The following is a 23,358-nucleotide window of genomic DNA, read 5'->3' as shown; positions in this document are numbered from 1 at the left end:
AAAATATTTGATGTGTGTGTGTCTGTGTGTGTGAGAGAGAGAGAGAGAGAGAAAGAGAGAGATGAGCCAAAGGAAATAAGAATCTTTGGTTATTGAGTTAACACTGTCCAGCGAGGTAAGTGTTCCACATCAAGCCTTCTGCATTCCTTTGAGCCCTTGCAGAAGGGCCTGCCCCAGACACAGGGACTGTCGAGTGTGGAGAGGGAGTGTGGAGAGGGAGCCTTCCACTTTGAGTCTCAGCGTCTGAAAAGACATTTGCTGTAGGCCCCCTTGGTCTCTGATGAAACCACTGTAGCCAGACCCTCTCTGGCTTCCCAGACTTGGCTTCTCCAGTGAACAGAGGCCACACCAAAATTAGTTTTTCCCTGCTGACATTTTTGTGTTTCATGTTTCATCTCTTTCCAAGGGCTCCCAGCTGAAGTCCTATGTCCAAGCAGCAAGGAGATCTGCAGGGTTGGTCTGAGCTTACCCAGCCCGTGGCCCTCTGCTCTGGGGCTGGGGGTCTGTAAAGACATTAACAGCATCCCTGCTGACTAGATCTAGCCAGTGTGGAATATAAAGTCCTGAGGAGGTTTGGGGTTGAGTCTACTTTTTGGGCCACAATGTCGTCATTTGGAAAACTAACCACAGGTTCGAGATTCTTTCCTTACTTTGAAGAAATAGGGATAGCATGAAAGTTTTTCGGTCTTGAAAACATCTGAATTCACTGCTTGTGACTGTTTGAACCCTGAGTTAGTTGGCTAATATATGTACTTCTCTGCATTTGATATTCTAAGTAAGCACCTTAGATGCCATGTACTCGAGTTTTTACTACTTTGCTTTAAACTCACACCGGTTCTCACCTCAAAACGAAAAACTAACTCCAAAATATGTAGTAACTTATTTACCATTTTTTCCAATGAGGTAGGTTTTGTTTGCATATTCTCTGGACATACAAGCTGTTTGAAAATGTCTTAGATGTTGTCACTGCTGGTGACTATTGACAGTTGGACAACATCAGTGCCCCAAATAATGAAATTCTGACGCCTTTTTTCCTCCCACTTGGTTTTAGTCATGAGTTCTAGCCTCTAGAGAAAAGAATGAAAATGTGTCTATGTTCAGCATCCAGTCCTCCAATAAAAGCCAAAGAACGTGGGTGTTCATTCAAACATTGGGCTGAGAGTGTAGTCCCAGCGTATGCTGTTTGCATTCCTGTGGCATATTTTCACGCGGGATTGACTCTGTGAGCAACCCTTTCTCTGAAAGACGAGGCTGATGGGATGACAGAGCAGGTGGGACAGTCCAGAAGCAGGTCAAGGTCAGAATCTCTCCCCTTGGCTAAATATTTAGCCAGGGGCAGCTGTGTCTCCCAGCTGAGGGGAGATGTCAGCTGGCGGAAGTGTTTCAGGTAGCTTTTCAGGTAATGCTGGGGAGTGGTGAAGGGGCACAGAAGGCCAGGCAGCTCCTGACCCTGCCGTGACTGACCACTGTGTTCCTGCCCGACAGGCCCGCACTCAGAACCTCCATCCTGCAATGCCAACTCCATCTCCTGCCCCTCGGCCTGCACTTGCAGTAATAACATCGTGGACTGTCGAGGGAAGGGCTTGACTGAGATCCCCGCCAACTTGCCAGAGGGCATCGTCGAAATGTAAGTGCCCCATCTGCCACTCTCTGTCCCTGGCGAGTTTACCTCTCCGTCTCAGCCAGTCCCCCAGTGGTCTGGCAGCACGATGGCCTGTCAGAGCTAACTATGGAGAACACTCAGGAATCTCTTTGCTATCCTTCCAGGCTCTCCCAGGTGTGGTAGTTTCCAGAAGGCAGTCAGCAAACTGCCTAGGGGTCCAAATACTCCGACACTTAGTTCTGTGAATAAAATTTTCTTGGAACACATCCACATCTATTGTGTAGGCATTGTCGGTGGCTGTCCTCATAAGGCAGGATTGAGTAGTTGTGACCTACAGCCCACCCAGCCCCGTTACGTGTACTCTCTGACCCTTTACGGTGGGAGTTTGCCAGTCCCTTCCCTGGAGCCGCCCTGGGATCACCTTCTAGCTCTACCCTCCACTAGCTGTGTGGCTTTGGGCAGCATAATTGCTCTCTTTCATCTCTAGTTCTCTCAGCTTTAAAAATGTGGTAATTATAGTATCATCCATGGGTCACTGTGGAAACAGTGAAATACAGCGCGTAAGCGCTTAATTCGGTCCCTGGCACATGAGCAAGTGCTCTGTGCAGTGTGGTAGTGTTGGCAGAAAGTACACGAGCGACGAACTCATTTCATGGCTGCCATTAACTGAACAAGAGACTGAACTGTTAATCATTTCAAATCAGATTCTTGTCCTCTAGACTCGGTCTGTAGGTGACACAGACAAGATTGTGCGTGTCCACGTGTGTGCACGGATCCACTAAAAGTTCCACTAAAAATTGGTTGACTGTATAGCTCAATCTCTGCGCATGAGATGATAGCCGGTTTCTCATTCTGGATCGAGTAGAGGGTCAGTCGACACCGACGTCAAGATCACTCATTAAATGAAATGACTCACTAAATTAAATGACCACAAGTGTGTTCATGTTCTACCTTCACTTTTAGGTGGCTTTATTAAAAACACAGTGAGATACAACCCTCCTGCTCCAGATACCATTGGATAAAATCCTCCAAATAAGACACACATTCCCCTAGCCTCTCTGCTGCTCTCCTCCCCCCTTCCTCCTCCTACGCATGCCCTTCTAGTCTGATAGATGGCCCATTAACTCTTCTAGCCATTCATACGTTCATTCAACAAACATGTGTTGTTAGCCCACTGTGTTCCAATCACATTTCTGTGCTTGAGGAGCATCAGTGAATAAAAGAGATAAAATTTCTGCCTTTATGGTGCTTGCATTCTAGTGGGGGGTGGGGGAGGTAATAAGCAATAACCAAAGCAAAGCAAATTATAGGATATGATCAAAGGGGGTAACTTCTGTGGAGAAAATAAAACAAGGAAAAGATTCAAAGTAAGTAGGGAGGAGAAAATAAAGTGGCTATGTGGAGGAACAGTATTGCAGGTCGAGGGCACAGCACGTGCAAAGGTCCAGAGGTAGGAGTGTTTCTGCTGTACCAGAAGGCCAGTGTTGCTGGAGTGAGGTAAACACAAGGGAGAGTGTTGGAGGATGAGATCAGAGAGGCAATGTGGAGCCAGATCAGGGGAGCATTTTATGAACTCTGCTTTCATCCTGGTTGAGATGAAAAGAAACATGATTTACCAGAGTGGAGACTCAGATTCCTCTTTCTTCATTGGTTTTACCAGCTTTTCCCTAATTCCCTTTAAAACTTTCTTCCCCAGCCCCGGGGGACGTAACTCATGCCTGCACCTCTTCCTATGGGCAGGAGCTAGTCCGTCAAGTGTCCTTTTGTCCTGACACCCACACCTTGTGTGGTCTTCTCTCAACCTTCAGTCTTCCTTTCAGCAACAACCAACAATTAATTCACTTCACATTTTGCCATTTCCCTTCACTCCTCAGGGTCTATTACTCTAGCCTTGGAGATCCCTTCCTTCCATGGAGCTCACTTAGACGCCATGCCTCTCCTGTTCATCCCCTCGCATCTCTTCTTCTCCCATTTCCTTTTATTCCTGGTCTTATGCTCTCTCCTTTCCATATTGTTTCCCTTGTCTTCATCTTCCTCCCCTAATTCATTCCCCCTTTCTCTCCCTCTCCTACCCATGATCCTCCCAGTTCCCGTCCTAGCCCCATCTTCCTCTTCACCCAGTTAACACTTTGCTCCTTGTCATAAGAACCTCCACCTTCCCTCTCCATCCACGCCAGGGTAGGACTCTGGCTCTCCCAAGACAGATGTTCAAGACAGAATTCTTGCCCACGTTCATCTTATTTCAGATTCCCATAGATCTTTGCTTTCTTTCTCTGCCCCGCTTGTTCCTTTCTCCCTCCATCTGCCAGGTTTATCTTCCCTCCCCGACAACCATAGATCTTTCCTCAAACCACAGCCTGATGAAAGAGGCCAGTCTAGTAGTCAAGCGGTAACTTGACTCTCACCAGCCCCTTCTCTGCTCCCCATCTTTACACTTCCAACTTGGGCCTCACAGGCACAGAGCTCAGGTGTCTGGGAGAGAGAAAGTGCAGATGTCCACATCAGAGGTAGGATCCGCGCAGACCCAGCCATACCTGGACTCTTGACTTCATACCTGGACACCAAATTTTTAAAGGGATATTAACAAACTAGTGTAGCGATTTCTGAAAGGCTCTCTGATCACTGATATCTTTTTCCTGATGTGAGGTAAAGTGAGAAAAACAAAAACAATGTGATGTTTTTCTGTTGCGCAAAACTGGTCAATTTAAAGGACTATCCTTTATTTTAAATTCCTGGGCTCCCTTATTCTGTTATTGTTGTTTTTAAATGCCCATTATCTTATGAAATGATGGCCACTGAAGGCAGAATACATATGCTTGTGTGCCTGCGCACAAGTCCATGACAAATATGTGTGTAATTACATGTGTAATTATTATGTAATTATCAATGTATGTCTCTGTATAAACACGTATCATATATAACACACAGGGCACCTTAACTGGCAAAGTAAAAGGTCTGGAACCACCTAGCCTGTGATATCTAAAAGTCTGGGAATAACCAACCTAGCTAGAGTGCTTCTAAAAACAGCCGCAAACAACAACCGGATTCTTAAGAGTGTAGACGGTGAATTCAGGGAGCTAGCTCCATGTACTGGCTCTGGCCCTGCCTTTTAGCTCTTGCTAAATGACTTTCTGAGTCTTGTTTAACTCAGATGAGACATGCAGAGGCCAATGGTACCTTCTTAACAGTTCTTGTGAAAGTGAAATGAATGTGTGCAGCCAAATGCTTAGCATTGTCTCTGACACATAGGATAGACTCTGTTAGCCAGGACTGTTGGTATTTTACTACTGCTAGTACTAGTACTAGTACTACTACCACTTCTGTTTAACTACTACCACTTCCACTTGTATTAGGCTCAGTGAGAAGGGTTGGACCATATCATTGGCACTGGCGCTACCTGCACGCGCGAACCTTCCATAACGCTACGTCAGGCTTTTGAGGGTTTTGGGTGAGAGAAGAGGTTCAAGAAACAGGCTAGCCAGTTGCATTAGGAATGGAGCCGGACAGTGGCTCATCTTCATGCAAATGTGTGCAGACATGGAAATAAGGCTGCCCCTGCTTCCCGAGCACCCATGGCCCACCAGACAGATTGCCCAGGATTTCTCCTTCTGTGATGAAATGAAGCTGAGACATTAAAGTAGACAAGGCAAGATTCTTTGGTTTGGAATATATGGGGAGAGGTGACATGTAAGAGAGACCTTTGAGGAAGAAACCTGCTCATTCTTCAAGGAGACAAAGCCTGTGCCTGGGGACCTGTGTGTTGGCCCAGAAGTCTTGAAAGCAGCTGAAACGCATCCTCTTAGCAGGGAGAGAAGACCAGCAGATGGGGGGAGGTTGAAAGATGAGACAGAGAGTAGAGAGTTGAAACTGCAGTATGCACCCCAGGATGAATAGGAAGTGTCTGATTTATCATCCCAAAGACATCTGAATGTGACTTTTTCTTTTTACTGTCAAGAATTCTGTCACTTGTCCATGGCACGCATACAATGCAGACTTTGCCTCTCTCCTTAGGGATGCTGGGCACCCTATCAGGTGCTCCAGGCCCTATGCAACTCTTAGCCAGCAGTGGTGCTCCAACACCTCGGGAGGGGTTCTGTGCTCCCCAACATTTTAGAGGAAGAGCTATCTCTCATGCAAAGCAATCTGGCGAACTCTTTTAGAAATTTTTTTCAAAGCCGAAGCAGCTCAGAGAACTGTATGCTGGTCTCCCCGCATGGCAGAGCCAATTCCTCTAAAAATAGCTTTCTTCCAGAGAACCCACAGTGAGGCAGCTCCCTGCAGATTTTCCTCGAAACTGAGCTACCACCAACAGCACCATTCTTGCCACTCCCTGTCGTTTCTCTCTACCAGCTCTAGCCTCTAGCTGGGGTAGATTCTGGGAAGAGCCAGAGGCTCACACCTTCTCTCTTCTGTGGTCTTCTGTCTTCCCTCCACAGTCCTTCTCAAGGCTCAAGAGAACCTTCTGTAGCTAGAGTTTCTTCTTAATCTGTGTTCCATCTTCCGGTTTGCTCTGTCCCCCTCAACCCACAGCACCATCCAGTGTGTCTCATGCCCTCTGGCTCTAGCAGCTCAGTTCAGTTGATGGAGAAAGGTCATGGATGGGCTTACTGGCAAGTCATAAGCGAAAGCGTCTGGGGTAAAGTAGCCCCATGTTGCACCTCATCTCACCTCAACCCCCCTGTTTATCTGCGGTGAAGAGATAAACAGTGGTTTATCTGCTTAACACAAGCAAATATTCTCCGGTTATACTGGTCACCAGAGGATTTTAAAAAGAGAGAGTGGGGGGTGGTGGAAAAGCAGCCAACAGAACAAAAGGACTGGAGGGTTCTGGAAGCTGTCACCGTCTGGGATTCTTAAACGTTCTGAGGGCACCGGGTTTCTGAGGGATTGCCACGTGGAAAGAGGGGAGATGGGGTGGGATGGGGCAGTGGTATACAGGGGAAGCAGAGGAAGCACAGAATAATTAGGAACAGAGCCTTGAGATAAATGGTCCACAGTTAAATTCCCAGTTTTGCCTCTTACCTAGGGCACCTTTCTTAACATCTCCTGCTTCAATCAGCTCCCAGCTTTGTACAATGGGACTCATCAGACCTACTAGAGATTTTCTTTGAAGATTAAATAGCACAGTTGTGCAGAAAATTAGCACAATGTTTGGAAGACATTGAGTGGAACCTAAATAGAAAACCTATTCACCAGATCACATGTACGACATTGTAGAATGGTTTATAGTCTCAAGTTCCCCATACTATTTTTCTTTCATTTTTTTCCTAAGGTGATAAAAAAAAACCACTCTGGGAGAGGCATCTGGGCATATGCATAGAATCAGAGGAGCAGCTCTAGCTCTGTGCCTGTTCCTCTGCTTTCTGTAGGCAGATGCCAGGTATTGTGCAGAGCAGGTTACGAATGATTCATGTCACATGTGCCTGCGGCCGCGTCTTTATTGTTATTACACTAATAATGATACTTGCTTTATCGGACTGTTGAAGGAATGAAATGAGCCAGCATGCAAAGAGCCCAGTGTCTAACATATAAGCTGGTCCTCAGGAGATGGTAGATGTTTGTCCTTCTTGTCCCCTCAGTCATCACCACCACCAGCACTCGAACCCTGCTCCAGAACCACTCCGTCAGGTGACTCGTGGCCATGACCTGGCGCTGCCGTGCCCCTGCCAGTCTCTGTGGCATCATGTTGACTTCTGCGCTGCTAGAAATATATGGTGTTCAGTCGCATGTTTGCAAATGACAGATCATTAAGGAAGCTCTGAGAAACTAGGGCAAATCAATACAGAGCGCAAATGGCTGAAATCCCCATCAGATGTTCCCATTGTGTTTACTGGTGCCGGAAGACGTTCAGATGTTTGATTTGTATGTTTGTTTTTATGCTAGTTCTATTAAATCAGTTTGCAGCCTGAAGAATGTTTGCCAGACAAAGAAAGACACATGTGCCGTTTAAAAGAGACCTGAAACAGCTGTTGGCTTCAGACACCTCTCTAAATGTGACAGTTTTTGCTGATGCTAATGCTGCTTTTCATCCTTCACTCCGAAATTTTGTCACTGGGAATATGGATCTTTGCATGCTTGTTCTAGGCTATATCCAACCCACCAGGGGCTATCTGCTGCATAAAAACTTTGTGTGTGCACGTGGCACTGTGGGCTTACCCCCTTGACAAAGGGGCTGTTTCCCTGAGGATGAGCTGGCAATGACTGGAAGTAGACATGCCTCTGCTCCACATGGGATTTGGCAAAGCTCAGTGATGGAGTTCAGGTTGTTGAATGGGATGGAGAGTTCAGGTGTCATCCCGGCTATATAGCTCTTCCTGGCTGTGTGAATTTGGCCAAGCGACTTAACATCTCTGAGCCTCCATTTTCTCACATTTAAAGTGGGGATGATGATAATGACTAGGATTTGCCTCAGAGAGGTGTAAATATTAAGATAAAGCATGTAAAACGCGTAGCCTAATGCCCGACTTACAAGCACCTGATAGCTATTAGCTCTTACTATTGTCACTTTCCCTACCCTCATCTTTACTTGGCATTTGAAGAAACTGACTATTCATGACTACACCCCCTGCCAAACTCTGATTCCCCCTGGGGCAAGGTTAACCCCCACATCGTGGCACTCACCATGGCGTTGGCCCTCCCGTGTCTAGCCAGGACCCACAGCAGCATGAGCAGTAGAGAGACTACAGAGACAAATGCCACCCCTGGGGTGTGCACGTCTGGTGAGTACAGGATGCTCAGAGCCGTCCTGCCGAGACTGGCGTTCTTTGTTCAAAACCACACCTTTGCACTCTATTTGCATATTTATAGATATTCGCATCTGTACTGCATCTCCCTCAACTCCTACAGCCTTTGTACAAAACATCGACCTCTGCAGAGGCTGCCTGATGTCTCAGCATCAGCACTGGGGTCTTACCCTCCCAAATGCCTCTGTGACTCTGGGGAAGTCACTTTGGTCTGTAGGCCTCAGTTTCTCTGTTTTCAGAAAGAAAGGTGGTATGTCCAATGGGTAGAAACAGATGTCAGTCCTGCTCCTTGTTAGCTCTCTTGCTCTGGACAGGCTATCTGATCCCTCTAGGTTTTATTTTCTGCATCCGCAAAAGGGGGCCACCACCGCTTGCTTCATAAATGTAAGGATTAAAAGAGATAACAGACACAAATCAACTTGTCCTCATGAATGGTAGCTCTTCGTGTTTGTTCTGTGAGCCATGGAACTTGCTTCTCTGATGGACCGTCTTGGGCTGTTGCTGGCCCCAGATTATTAAGCTCCTTGGGGAAAGGTACCACGTGGTGCTTACTGGTTCATCCCTCCCTTGGCCTTACACCCAAGAGTAAAGTGGAGGTTGACTGATTATGAATTGCACGGAGAGCTGGCTGACCTTGCACGTGGTGCTGACCTGACTCGCCTGGGCTCCTGGTGGGTCCTCTTGCAAAAACTGAGGGGGTTGCCTCGTTACTGACAGTGGCTCTGCCCAGAGGCATCCTCCAGCCACGATCCCTTGCCGAAGTGGCAGGTGAGTCACAGGATTCCCGGAGAGCATTTTCCACCTGACTGGTCGTCCCAGAGACCCACGGAGCTGCTGCCTTGGCTGAGAGATCCCTGCTCAACCCTGCTCGGCTGGAAAACAAGAATGTCCTTGGAACTTCTCGGTCAAGGCAGCTGGCCCCGAGTCTGCTGCCTCCATGGGTGGCTGGATGCAGGAGCTCCCAGACTCCGAGACCCGATGGCTTGCTCTTGTGCCTTACCGTGAGCCAGCCGGGCCGCCATCCAGCCAGCCTGTGCCCATGTGCCCAGCAGAATATACTCCCCACCCCCTCCGGCGGGCCACAAAGGCTTTCCTAATAGACCGTGGCAGTCTCATTTGTAGACTCTATTCATCCAGCAGCCGAGAATGATCTGTCCCGATGCTCCTCTCTCCTCCCACCCACCCTTCCCCCCCACCCCCAACCCTTCCTTTGGCCCAGAGAGTGATTTGTCTGTGTTATGGGTAGGCCTGACAAACCATTCCACATTAGCGGCCAAGATGTTGTTTGAAATGGGAAAATTGCTGGCAAACTGCTCCATTAGCGGTTCCAGTAACAAATACCCTCTTCCCCCAATGAAGATGAGATCGCAGAGGCACAAATTAATACGGCTGTCTCCCCGTCTCTGCAGCGGGGATTACTCTTCAAGATGAATGGGCTCATCCCCGCCAGAAATGCACCCACTAGATATAGCCTCCAAGGGAGCCACTTCCGCCCGTCTGTTCCTTCTGCTCCCACCATCCCTCTCTGCACATGCTTGTCTTCCCAGCCGAGGGTTCAGGGGACATCCATGCCAGATGAGGAGGTGATGAAAATATCCGTGCCTTGGAGAAAAGGGAGATGGACGAGGAGAGGCTGAGTCCTTAGCCGAGGCCAGGGCGTCCCTCATCCCCTCTAACAGAGGGAGACCTATGGCCCACCACACCGGTTCTTGGTGACAGGAAGTCATCTAAGAGGCAGGAGAGGAAAGCATTGAGATGCTAACTTGTTCCCCGTGGCTCCTTACCTTCAAGGGCGTTCTGGGCCCTGGGCCTGTAGCATTTCTTATTCTGGAGTCCCAGGAGAGGAAGCACTTCAGTAAAGTCTATGAGGTGGTAACGCCACTGATTCTAGCAGCAGCCTTGAGTGGGGAGTGGTCCAGCTGGAGCCTCTAGAGCCCTCAGTGTGCCAGGGAGCCATTTTGATGGCTGTAAGGCTGGAAGCCTAAAGACTTGAAGGCCATTTCTCCAGCACATTAGAATAGCCCATTGAAAAACCCCAGAAACAAATATCTAATGTTGTTATATACTGTATATCATACTCCTGAAACTAATAAATCGGTTATACCTTAATTAAGAAACCAGAAGTGAAGTCAGCCATTGTCATTTCTGCCTCTTTGGTCCCCCTGTGGCAGGGGGATTGAGTCTTTAACTGAAAGGTGACATGCTTCTCTGGCCAATGGGCATTGCTAGCCCACAGGTCATTTCTTCTTTTTCCCTTTATCCCTTTGACTTTTTCAGCACTCTGGTGCTACAGCTTTTTTGAAGAAAGCCTCTGCCTTCCAAGATGGCTTATAAGAAGCAAGAGCCAGAATCCTCAATTACTTTTCTAATTTTTCCAGAGCCCATTAGATCCTGGGATGGGTGCTCCATCCACCAGAACACGAGTCTCTAGCTTTCACATGGTCTTTGCCTGGTGTTCTGGAACTAACATGGATGCCGGGTGATGAGGGGGACCATCCTGTCCTCGAGGCCCTCAGCCACCCCCTGTAGACAGGTGGGTGGTTAACTGACTCTTCTCTACTCTGTTTCTCAGACGCCTGGAACAGAACTCCATCAGATCCATCCCCGCTGGAGCCTTCACCCAGTACAAGAAGCTGAAGCGAATGTGAGTTTTCCCTGGGGGGAGACAAGGCCGATGTTTCCATGTGGGGGTGATGTGTCCTGTGTCGTGGGCAAGCTGCCCAGCGGACAGCATGCGTCACATTCTTCTTGGAGAGTCCAGTGTCGGACCTGGAATGCTGTCTGAGATGGAGAGGTATGGCTCACGAGTGCTGCTTTCAGATGCTGAGGTATACGGATTTAGACACCTCAGAACTCAGGGTCTCTCCAGCTAGAGCACAGTAAGATCATCTGGGTGAGAGGTGGAGCTCAGCTGGCTGAGAAACCCATACCACCATTTGGATTTTCCTCGCTTTCATGATGTGGACCTGAAGTAGGAGTGTCAGAAAAGCTGGAATAGTGGCCTCGTGTCGGTCTCCAGAGCCCTAACCGACATGTCCACAGCCACGCACACACTCATCTAACAGAGAGTGAGCATCTGCCGCATGCAGGAACCGCAGGGTCTGTGGACAGAGTGTGCACTAAAGCCAGGTTGGCTCTCGTGGAGCTTACATACCAGAGTGGGAGAACACAAGAAAGAAACAAATACCAGAAATCGGTAAGCACTAGGAAGTAAAACAAAGGAAGGGCCCACAGAGGCCTCTCCATGCAGGTGACCCAAATGAAGGGTGGGAATGAGGAGCTCTCAGGAGAAAGTGAGTAAAGAGCCCTGGGGAGCATATGCCTATGGTTTGCAGAGCAGCAAGGAGGATGGGAGGTTGAGGGAGACAGTGGTGGGGATTATGGTGGAAGGTAGGTACGTAGGGGCCAGACCCCGTGGGCCCTTTAGGTCATGGTAAGGGCTTTCTGTCTTTCTAAGTGAAATAAGAAGCCTTGGGCCCTTCCTTATCCTCCAATCATATATATCTTGCCTGTGATTATCCCCACCATCCCCGTTACCACCGTGTCCAGGATCACTGCCACCACTGTACCCTATCAGTACCTGGGGGACAACAACACTGCTGTTCCTTCCCTACCATGGCGCCACTGACAGCATCAGGCATCATGGCCCTCATCACCCCCATGGTGGCACCACCATCATCACCACCCTTCCCCAGCCTGTGACTGCCCCAAGCCCCGCTCTGTGAGTCACTCAGACCAGGGCGCTCAGAAGAGAGCCTAGTGGGATTCAGAAATGGTCCAGCTTTTGCCAGCGTAGATATTAAGAATCTGGGAAGGAGAGACACCTTTCCCTCTTCCAGGCTGTGATATCATTCATCATAGTCCAATAATCAAAATGCTGTTTTCATCCCAGTTCCTTACCCTCTCTGGCCCCCACAGAGGAAGAAAGAGCAGGTAGAAATATGCACCGACCGATCTCACGCCCTTCCGCTGAAAGCTGATTCTTCAGTTTCCCTTGAGTAGGAGGGCCTCCATTAAAGAGGTTAAGTGTCTGCTGACTTCTTTTATGTTAAAAATAAACATCCCCAAGAAACAGTGGCATTGGTAGGCTTTACCATACGATCTTGGGAAGGCAACTTCCCATCTCCCTGGAAATCCAAACCAAACAAGATTTTCTCCTGGTACAATTCCAGCAGTAGAAACCAACATAATGAGCTAGGCCCGGGCACGTACTTTTTACCCTCCCCTTGGCAGCATTCTTGCTTGAGATGCTGTATAAATACAGGCCTTAATATTTAAAACCTTGGGCCATTAATCTCCTGGTCTCCCTGCTTCCCCAGCTCACTCCATATGCCCCCCCAATTCATTTTTAAAGCCTAACTTGATTATGCAGCCAGATAGTAATTTCAGTGAAAAATGACAAGTTCAGTCACTGCCCCAACCTATATCTCTTGCATGATTTAAGTTACTGCTCTAATTTTTTGTGAAATCCAGGTAATTTAGAGCTTGGCTATGTTTTACTGTCCTTTCTTCATCCCATTGGAGTTGCCATGATCTGTGCATTCAAAATTCATAAGACCTTCTCAGTCACGATCTGGGAAGGGAATTTAATTTTTGATCACTTCTGATGCTACTGATATTTATTATGATGCCCTTTTTTTCCCCAAGGAAATGGCGGTGGGGAAGAGAGACCACTTAAAAATTTCTCTGATTAACAGAACTTCACAAGCCAAGACTGGAGTAGGATGGTTTGGGAGAAGTAGGGCCCCTGGTGAGAATGGATTTTAAAACCCTAAGTGTGAATTTCTCCTGGGTATATATGACCACTCTCTCTAACAGAAGTTTCCCCTCAACTAAACGTGAACCACACCCTCCTCTTATCTCTAATAACAAAACAAAACAAAAAAAGAACTGTCCTGGAAGGGATGACTTTGTCCCTATTTCTCGTGGCCAGCTTAGTATAAAAAGTATTTCCAGGTAAAAACCAGTATCACAGTAGAGAAGCCACCTATGAGGAGAGTAGAAGGCCCTAGAGAGGAGCCCCTGGTCTTCCAGTGCTGGTTACCTGGTGGCGCCGGCTAACAGGGCCCACAGCTGTGTGGTTTGGCCAGAAAGTCCTGTTCTTTCGTTTCTGTCTCCTGTTTCCATGCTCTTACATACATTAGGATTCCACAGATGCCAGCCCTTGCTAGAGTCCCACAGCTATGTCCCCTACTCTGAGCCTTGCCAGCAGGGAATTTGCCACCTTGGTTCTGAACCATCTGGAAAGTCCACTGCCTCTTGGCGACCCAGTCTGTAAACCCTGGGGCACTGGGGTATGTCTGAGACCAACCAGATTGGAAAGCACAATGGCCTAAAGGATGACCCTGGGACCATGTGCATGGGAATCACGGAGATGGGCTACGCATGCAGATTCCCAGCCCCCTTCCCCCTGCTGGCCAGAGCAGACTCCCTGGGGGTGCACTTTAGTAAACACCCTAGTGATGTTTGAGAACCGCTGACCAAGAGTGACCCAGACTCCGGGAGGCAGCTCAGGGCCACCTGCTATGGACCTGGAGGAGTCACGCGTGGAGGTCAGTGAGTGGCAACAGCCTTTCCCAGCCTGCCTTCTGTCCAGCGCCACTGCCTAGTGTATCCGTCATTGGGAAGCGAGGGGAGACCTGAGGTGCCAAGTACATAGCTGTGTCAGGTCATCTGTGGCTCTGGGTCCTTCACCTTTTCAGGGTGCCATTTGCTTTCTGCAGAGCTAAGAACTAAGATGAAGTGACCACCAGGGGCAATTCCCAGCTAAACTAACACTAGTCCACTTATGTTCCCCATCATCTCCGAGACCACTAGACATCCCTCCCATGCTATAGAGAAGAGCACGTCCGAAAAGCCAACTGTGGCCTGAAAACCACTTGGCCCCAACGAGGCTAAAGCAGAGGGCTCTTCCCCACCCCCGCGTTCCAGAACTTCCTCCTGCAGGCTAGAGTTCTAAGGAGCTTGAAGGGACATCCCATGATCAGAAAGACAAAAGAGAGCCCAAAAGCAAAACGAAACCAAACCCCAGGCTCGCTCAGCAGGCTGATGGGAGCAGAGACCCCACATGCTGGCCTGACGTGCCTTTCTAGGCAGGCAGGCAGAGGGCGAGCAGGAGTGGGATAATCCTGGGCATTTGCTTGTTAAGACCCTTCTACAAAAGTGGAGCGCCAGAGAAAAGCCTGGTGTAAACTGACGGGTTTGCGAGCACAATCTGCGGATTTGTGAGAGGCGATCTTGCCAGCTAAAGGGATAAGCTCGACAGCTGTGCCTAAGAAGCCTTAACCTGTGAAATATCTTTCAACTTACTGGCTTTGGAACCAGGGAGGGAAGGGAGCAGAGGCCTAGGAAAGGTGGCTGCACAGCCCTTTGAAGGCTATTAGAAGGAGGGGAGAAACAGACCCTGGGAGTGTGTTTCAGAGGCTGGGGGCAGGGTGTCTGGCCGCGCCAGAGGCAGTCACTTAAGATTCTGCTTAGATGTGCTTTCTTCTCCATACTCCCTCATCTCCTCCTCATTGACCCTCCAAGACCCCAGCGCTCTTTCTCCCACACAAAAGCAAAGACCCATTGATTTCTTTTGTTAAAGTTAAGAACTGGAGAGGGACACTGTTTCTGGAAACTGGAGCAGCTCACCTTCCAATGACAGGAGCCCAGGGGCCAAACTCAAGCTAAGGACTCACGGAAAGTCTTCAGCCTCAGTGAGGTGCGATTAACAAGAACTAGAGGCTGGAGGCTCGGAAGTCACTGGGCTGCAGGAAAGGGGCAGCCTCTGGGCTCTGAGGAGGAGCCAGGTCAGGGCCACTCCTCACGCAGCCTCCCGCTCGTCCCCGGTATCCCCCAGCCCTGGGCATCACTCCCCCGCCCCCCAGGCTCATGCCCTGCCAGTGACAGATCCACATCTCAGAGCCATCCCATGAGAATCTCGTGATTCTCACGTGACCTGGAGGGTGCCCTGAACCAGACAGAGATTTAAGTCACTGCTCAAAACCTCTTTTCAGGTCAGGAAGGAAAGATCACTGGGAAGGTGAAATGACTCAGAACAACGTGGGGAAGGAAATCAGCACTGGCTGAGGCATGCGACAAGAAGAAGATGCATGCCTGCACCCTGGCCCTCGTTTGGCCCTTGTTTATGCTGTAATTGCTTGGTAATGCCGCAAGGCCCCGGTGTGCCTGGGTGCGGTCTTCCCTACCAAGGGAGGGCTCACACGGACAAAGCTGGATGTCGAAGTCAAGATGCGGTGGGTGAGCATTCTCTGAAAGCCAAGAAAGAGCGAAACAAATGTATCTATTTCGTCGAGACACAGTTGAACTGAATGGTCTTTAAGCCCTTTCTCTTGTACTAGGAATAAACTGATGAATTCTCACCATTTTAAATATCTGAAGTTCTTGATTCAGAACTAGGAATGACCGTTTCACACCTTGGAGCTGCGTTCTCAGACTCTCCCATTCATGTGTTTTAGAGACATCAGCAAGAATCAGATATCGGACATTGCTCCAGATGCCTTCCAGGGTCTGAAATCACTCACATCGCTGTAAGTGGGGAGCAGAGTCGCGTGGGGGTGGGGGGACTGGCAGTGCGAGAGGGATATGTCCGTATATTTCAGGAGGTGTTTATCAAGGTTTTATGTTCCCTTACACACTTGTGGCAACCTGGTAAAAGAAACAAATATTTCTTCAGGGGAAATTGATCTTGGGGAATATTTCTACAACCAAATGCATTATTTTTATTGATTAAGTGCCCAGCAGCCTTCCCAGTTATTGGCTTCTAATTCAAATGCATCTTCTGCTCTACCCGCACTTCTCCCTCCCTCCCCTGGCTCTCTGGGGAGCTGGAGGGACAGAATGGTAATGTTATGTTATGACCAGTGCGCCCATTTTGCCCATCTGTGTGACCTTGTCAAGGGAGAAGCTAATTTTCTTCCCCTGATTTTCAGGCTTTTTCTCCAAACCAACCTCATGGCCTTTGTTCTGAGTAAGCATCCCTCCCGTCCTGGAAGGCCTTCTTTTCTTGGATTTTGCAATCCTAGGGCAGCCTCCGGGGTGGAGCCACAGCCTCACCCACCGGGGACTCAGAGACCCGCAGGGGCAAGAAGGCGTGGAGCTTTGTCCTGATTCTCTCAGTGACTCACCTGTCATGTGGCACAGGGGATGCCACTTGAGTCTATTGTATATTTTCCCGTCAGACAAAATGGGGATGGGGCTATCTTTCCTGCCTAACCCACATTCAGTGGTGACCGTGATTAACATAATTGGCAGTATCTATGAAGCCCTTAGGGTGTGCCAGGGGTCTTGCAGGTTTGGTGCTCATAACAACCTAAAACAGAGACTCTATCCTCATTTCTTTTACAATAGAAGGAATCAGGTGATCTAAACTCAACATAAACAAGAATTTTTACCTCTCTTGATCCTGGCTAAATCTCTGGCACCTGGCTTATAGTAATTACACAAAACTAAAGTTTGTCGAGTAAGTGTAATTATCCAAAGTCCATGACTGGGAGAGGCAGGATTTGAACCCAAGCAGTGCGACTCCAGAACCCGTGCCCTCAATCCCTGTGCAATGCTGCCTCCCCAGATAATGTGAAAAAATACGCACTAAGACCCAAGAAAGGTATCATCAGTTGATACTCTTTGTATTATTGGATGACCCGCCCACCGAGTAGGGGCGAGGATGCTCAGAAGCGAACAGTCAAGGCTTCACTTCTCTCTGCAACCTGCTTGCTTAATGTATGAGTAGGCAGGTAACAAGCTCCACATTTCCCCCACCTGGCCCCATCCCACTGGGAAGGGGCTGAGGACAGGGAAGTCTCTTGATTCAGCTGTTGCCTGCTGCTTGCAGAGTAAATTAGTTTCATTTATCGAATAGAACATCTGGCTGGGATATCAAAGACAGGATTGTATGTGAGATTAGTGTCTGCTTATTGTGCTGAAGATCACAGAGGAGCAGAGAGAGAGGCTCCGTGTGCTGCCAGGATCCGATCCCTGCCCCCCTACCCTCCCATTCCCCTCATCTGGCTTCCCTCTGCTAGAACTTGGGCACAATCTGAGGACTATGAGATGCTTCTGGTCCTGCAGGGGGGAAAAAAATTCAAAATCTGGTTGTCAAACATGAAATTGGCATCTCACTGGCCAGTGTTGAAATATACTGGGACCGTAAGGGAAGTGCCCCTCACCTCTAATTTATGCATTCATCCATTCAAGTAGAGGCCTGCTAGGCACATAGAATGTGACAGTGAGCTGGATAGACAAGACCCTTGGTCTCGTGGAGCTTGGAACGCAAACACACCCAGCCCAGACTCAGGAGTGGCCAAGCTAACTAAAAGGCAGGAAAGCCTTGCCCATACATATTCATTTGTTTAAACAATTACTATGCTAGGCCTTGTCAGCTCTGAGCTCTAGGGAGGAGCTCCAGCCATGAGCTCCAGCCATGAGCAAGCCACACATCACCACACGGAGCCGACATTCCAGGGAGCTGAGAGGTAGAGGCACAGAAAAATGTTTAAATAAATGAATACAGAAGTAATAGAACATAACCTAAAGAAAAGTGATGAAGACATAAAAACAGGGTGACAGGTGGTGAAAAAAAAAAAAATTAAAATATTTAGGAGAAGCTTCCCAAGGAAGGGATGTGGTCTCTCAGACCTGAAAGGTGGGAAGAAGGCAGTCAAGGAAATATTTGAAAGCAAAGCCAGGTGGGTTTACTCCCAGATTGCTCCAGGGTAGCCCCACAGCCCTCTCCAGTCTGCCAGAGAGTGGTTTGACCCACCAGGTTAGAGCTGTCCCATCTGGAGGTATGATGGGTTATAAGAGAATGCCCTGCCCCAAGTCTCCGGTCCTACCACCCCACCAGCTGCTGCTACACCAGAAGCTTTGACATCAGCTGAGATGAGCAGACAGTGACGCTACAATGTTTGGCACAGAGAGCGGTGGGACGTTAATATGAATTACAAATGTGAGTCTGAGCCATCATACTGACTTTTATTTACTCATTAATTTGTTGAAACTAATGAAACACACCCGCCGGCTGAGTGAGACACTTTTTCCCGGTGGCGTCTGGAAAACAGGGGGTTTGGTTTATTGCTCCCATTTACTATTTCCTCACCCTAATATTTTGTCTCCTCAACGACATGGAACAGCCTGGATTTGAAGTCCGAGTGGGGACTGAATATTGTACTCATTCAGTGTACTTCAGGGCCCAAGAGGGAATTGAAAGGAAAAAAAAACAAAAAGAAAAAAGCCCTCCCCTGCTCAGTTTCTTCCAGACCGAGAGAAGCAGGCTGTGCCACGGATGAGAGCGGAGAGAGGCCAGCAGTGGCCTTCAGCGCCTATGCAGAGGGCCAACCAGACGCCCTGGGCGCTGTGCCATAGAGGCTGACCCCAGAATTCTCCCCCAAGCCCCATCCCCCCACCAAGTTTCCGAAGGCCAGACCATGAACAGGAGACACAGTGTGAGGGACCCTAGAGGTCTGACGGAGAGAGCGGTAAAAGAATTCAGAGTCTCTTGGTTCCTCAGCTCAAAGAGGGGCTGGAGTGCAGGGGCATTGCTCCGAGGTCACAGTTCCTTGCTCTCCTGTGTTTCCCAAGAGCCAGTCCTCGACTCAGCAGTCCCCATGCCACGCGGATAGGACCCCAGATCCCCAAAGCCCCGTCTGGATGGATGATTAAGGAACTCCCCTCAGGAATTCCTAGGATGCAATGGGATATTAAAAGGAAATGTTCTCTAGGCTGGGCTCAGCCTGATCAATACCCATTGAAGACAAGAAGACACGGGGCCGACCAGCTTCCTACACATCTTATTTATTGCCAAGGTGTGAGTCATACTAACCACTCAGGGAGACACTACAGAGGGACTGCTGCTCCCTGTTGTGATTTATTGAACTGGCCTGCCCAGGAGTGAAACAGGGTACAGCCCATTTCTCCTTGCCTTCCACGGAGCCTGCCTCTCCAGCCCCTGGTGGCACTCGCCCGCTATCCCCCTGATAAGGAGTGGGGCTGAGGCCAGCCGGGGAAGGAGATGCTATGAGAAACCCCACCCACCCACCCGCTGAGTTGGCCGAGGCAGTGGCCTCTACGGGAGTGGGTCCCAGTGGCCTTGCCTCCACAGTGACTGCTCTCTTCTCTGCTCTGTTGCAGGGTGCTCTATGGGAACAAGATCACAGAGCTTGCCAAGGGACTCTTTGATGGACTGGTGTCCCTACAGCTGCTGTGAGTAGGCCCCTTGTCACTGTGTATGTCTTGGGGACTCTTTGCAGGTTCTTCTCTGCAAACTTCGAGCCACGCACTGTACAGTTCTTTTGCGTTTACACATACCAAAAAGAAAAAAAATCTGAGCTGTCCACCCCACACCTCTGTCATCTCTTTTTGGTGGAAGGAAAGCCAGGGAGTTGGCAGAGGGAGGCCAAGGTCAAGGTAAACAAATCTAAATGCTGTAGCTCAGGAGCCTGGCCTGGGCATGAGTCACTGACCACGGATCTGGGGGCTCGGAATGAAGCCTGCGTTGAATCTACAAGGGGCAACGTTTTGCAGGGGTGAGCTAGGAAAATAGGGAACTAAAACACTGACACACCATATTGCAAGAAAGCTGCAGGGGACCTGCTGTCAGGCATGTGACCTTGAAGACGGGTGGGGGAGGGGTGGTGAAATAATTATACAGAAGAGCGTAATCCGTCACCAGTGCGACTCTTTCTTGGTAAGATGTGGCTGAGGGGGAAAGTGTTTATTTAATTTAAAGGAAGATTTGTTGCCTCGAATTTTAAGCTCTGGGATTATTTATTTGCATTTATTTCATTCGGGTCATTTGAGCTTAAATGTTTGAAGAAGATAATTGGACTCTGATGAGGAGAGGAACTTAGCTGGTCCTGTATTTGAAGATTTTATGATGGGGGTGAGTTATCTCTGGTCTGTGATGAGGTGGTGTGGCGTGTGCGTGCGTGCACAGTGGGTGTCAGGGTGTGTGCGCGCACACTTCCTTGCCCGCTCGGTGACCATCGCAGTTCCTGGGAGTTGATCTTGAGTATCCTGGGAGCACTGGAGTAGACCGAGGTCTCAGGGAGGTCAATGACCTGCCCTCGGTCACACAGCAAAATCAGTGTGGAGCCTGGAGAAGGCGCTCGGCCCTCTGAGTAGAGTGCCTCTGGGGGCTGACGAGTGAGCGAGTGGGTGCCTGTATCTTTGTAAAACCATCTCCAAGTCCCAGGCGGTGAGGAAGGGGCCCCCCATGTCCCCGCATGCAGTTAAGCAAACTTGCGGTAGGAGTTTGTAGACCAGGGAGTCAAGCTGGTCTCCGGCTGGAAGGGAGGTCGGACGCTCGAGCAGAGAGAGGAGGGTCAGCAACACTTTCTCAGGGTGACGCCCAAAGACTCTTCAAGGAAGAAGATGTGAGAATTTTCCTCAGTCTTTCCCTTTCCGCGTCTTCACTCCCTACCCTTCCTGTATCCTGTAAGACTCGGGCCTGGACAGGTCCTCCCAGGCCCACGCAGTCAGGAACATAACGCCTGGCGGCTGCCCAGGCCTAATGACCATCTGTAAGCAGTAGTCGGGTTTGTTGCAATGAAGTGGCAGGCGAGGGAAAGAAGGTTCCGGGTCTTTTTGTCTGTATCCCCCGTCACCTCCGTGTCCACGTCCGTCTCAGTCTGAGTCTCTGTGTGGGCATACGGGTTTTAAGTTCCTGCCCTCAGGTGAGCCTTGAAGGCTGTTAGTTACAATGACACGCCAGGGCTCTGGGGGGAGCTGGGAGTTTCACAGATGGTGTTCTTTGCTTCTAGCAGAGAAGCTGTAAGTTACAACCACCACCATCAACTAGCTAACTGTAGCTATTAATCCCTGGAAAGAAGTGTAACAATAGCGTGGGCCTTGAGGGAGATTTTGGGGTGTTGTGTTCCACTGGGCTGGGGTGAATATCCCTTTATAATCAGCATGTCTGGTGCAGCATGTCTGATCAGGAAAATGCCCTTGCATACATTAAGGAGAAACCTAGCCCAGAGCATCACTTGTTGCAAAGATCAATAAATGCATGGGTTGGGGGAGGGGATGCATGTTTTTTAAAAAAGGAAATGTCTCCCAGCTTGGAGCTGACAGCAGTGATATTAATAGAACTCATAGGACTTTGCAGGGGCAGGGAAGGCAGCTCTAGTTCAATCCCACCACAGTTTTGAGCAGACGGAATGGAGTAGCTGGGAGCAAAGACAAAGCATCCCCCCTCACACGCACCCAGAAGTTGACACACCTTAGGAGGGCTTGCTTTCCAGAAAGCAGCAGCAGCCACCGCTGGTCATTGGGCTTTGACCTGCTGCTGAGCAGTTGGAAAGCATGTCCTGATTAGATCGAATTTAGCGTCCAGCCTGCTGTAGATTGGATTTCTCCTTGTTAGGCTGGAGACACTCTGATAAGAAGGCTCTGATTAGAATACCCTGGTAGTCTGGGTAATTTCCTCTCCTTTGACTTGAAGGCTTTTTGCAAGAGGTTTGTGTTTATTTTTCTCTCTCCATTTCTCAAATTATTGGTACATCACAAAGTCAAGCTGTCTCTGCCGTGAAGTGATCCCAGCTCTTTCCTTCCTGCCACTTGTGGTTTTTCTGGTCGTTTTCTTCATAGCTTTGTTCCAGCAGATGGCCAACACTAGGCCATCTCGGGCTTCCACGTTTCTCAGAAGCTTCCACAAATGGGTCTATGTGGAAAAGCTTCAGAATAAACCCCTAAACCCAACACCCTGTCCTCTGGGTGTCAGCCTCGAAAGAGTCACCTCCTTTAGTTTAAGTCCCAGAATCTTAGAGGTCAAAGGAACTTCGAGGCTCCAAGCACAGTCTCCTACCCAGCTGGTGCAGAAACCCCTCCCCCATGCCCTCTATGACAAATCCCACCTGTTCTTACTGGTGGTGTTTGCAGTGTGTCATCACTGTGTGCTGAGAAGCTTAGGAAGCTACCTTTCTTATACTAAACCTCAGTAGTGGCTTCTGGGAAACTCAGAAAAGGCTATTCTCAAAGTCTTTGAATGTTTCAGAATAGCTAGTATGTCTCCCTGTAATTCATCCCAGACAGGTTTGGTTCTTGCCGACACTCACCAGGGGGAGCATGAGGTGGTCTGTCAGCTTCCCTCCTTAGAACAGACAGCTGGGGAGTAAGTCCAGCGCCCACTGGGACCAGAAATATGTTTAGAGACTCCCTCCTAAACCTCTGAGAAGTCAGGTATCCCGCATGAAGACATCTCAGAAGCCACGGCTAGGACAGGATATGCCACTGCAGATATGCTTCCAACTCCAGGGATGGAGGCAGCTAGATGACCAGAGAGGTGACCTGTCCTCTTGTCCCAGGCTGCACCTGTCCCCTTCCTCACCAGAAACTTAGAATCAGTACTTAGGATGCTCCTGTTCCTGTCCATTCCCCTGCCTACCCAGGCTCCTGGGTTCCTAGGACATTAGCCAATCAGGTGCCCCCAGATCCCTCATTTCTTGCCCCCAAAGCAAGAAAAGCCATCAGCATGTCTCTAGAACCATCACTTTCTCTTCTGACAGGCAGCCGCCAGTTGTGCGGCTGAAAAAAAAATTTCACTGATTGCATGGCCTGCATAGAAAAGTCACCTGAGTGGGGTGGGCTGTCATTTGAGGCAGAAGCTTTCGTGTAAATACTGGCCGTGATCGATGTTAAGCCTGCCCCAGGAGGTCTTAAACCAAACCAGACTGTCTTTGGGCTGGAATAAGTTAAGACAACCCAGGCACCTGTTGTTTGATTTTCTTGGAAAGCAGACAGAACCATTTGAGAATCTTGGAGTTTGCCAAGCAACATGCCAATTACAGGGCAGTAAGCAAAACTCCACTCCCGTAGCTCACTTTTCCTCACCAGCTGTTTCTCAAGTAATATTACTGCTACTAATAGTAGCCGCTAACATTTACTGACTACTTACTATGCTCCAGAGCCTGTGCTAAAGGAATTTGACATGCTTATATGCTTCTCTAATCCTTACAACGATGCTAAGCGGAAGGTATTGTTGAAAGGCCCATTTTATGGATGAGGAGACTG

The 23,358-nt window shown here is 49.1% G+C and overlaps 1 protein-coding gene across 1 annotated transcript in view; it reads left to right on the top strand.

Moving 5' to 3' along the window:
- The window catches only part of SLIT3 (slit guidance ligand 3), a 582,494-nt gene that overhangs the window by 464,199 nt on the left and 94,937 nt on the right, over positions 1 to 23,358 (top strand). The window contains exons 9-12 of the mRNA XM_032851770.1: positions 1,486 to 1,627; positions 10,919 to 10,990; positions 15,807 to 15,878; positions 19,477 to 19,548. Of these exons, the coding sequence (XP_032707661.1) occupies positions 1,486 to 1,627; positions 10,919 to 10,990; positions 15,807 to 15,878; positions 19,477 to 19,548 (358 nt within the window). The remainder of the gene's footprint in view (positions 1 to 1,485; positions 1,628 to 10,918; positions 10,991 to 15,806; positions 15,879 to 19,476; positions 19,549 to 23,358) is intronic.

Source organism: Lontra canadensis, unplaced genomic scaffold, assembly GCF_010015895.1.
Source record: "Lontra canadensis isolate GAN:19392208 unplaced genomic scaffold, GSC_riverotter_1.0 scaffold5, whole genome shotgun sequence".
In the NCBI taxonomy this organism is placed as follows: domain Eukaryota; kingdom Metazoa; phylum Chordata; class Mammalia; order Carnivora; family Mustelidae; genus Lontra; species Lontra canadensis.
The sequence above is the reverse complement of the archived record's forward strand: the minus strand, read 5'-3'. Positions and strand labels throughout refer to the sequence as shown.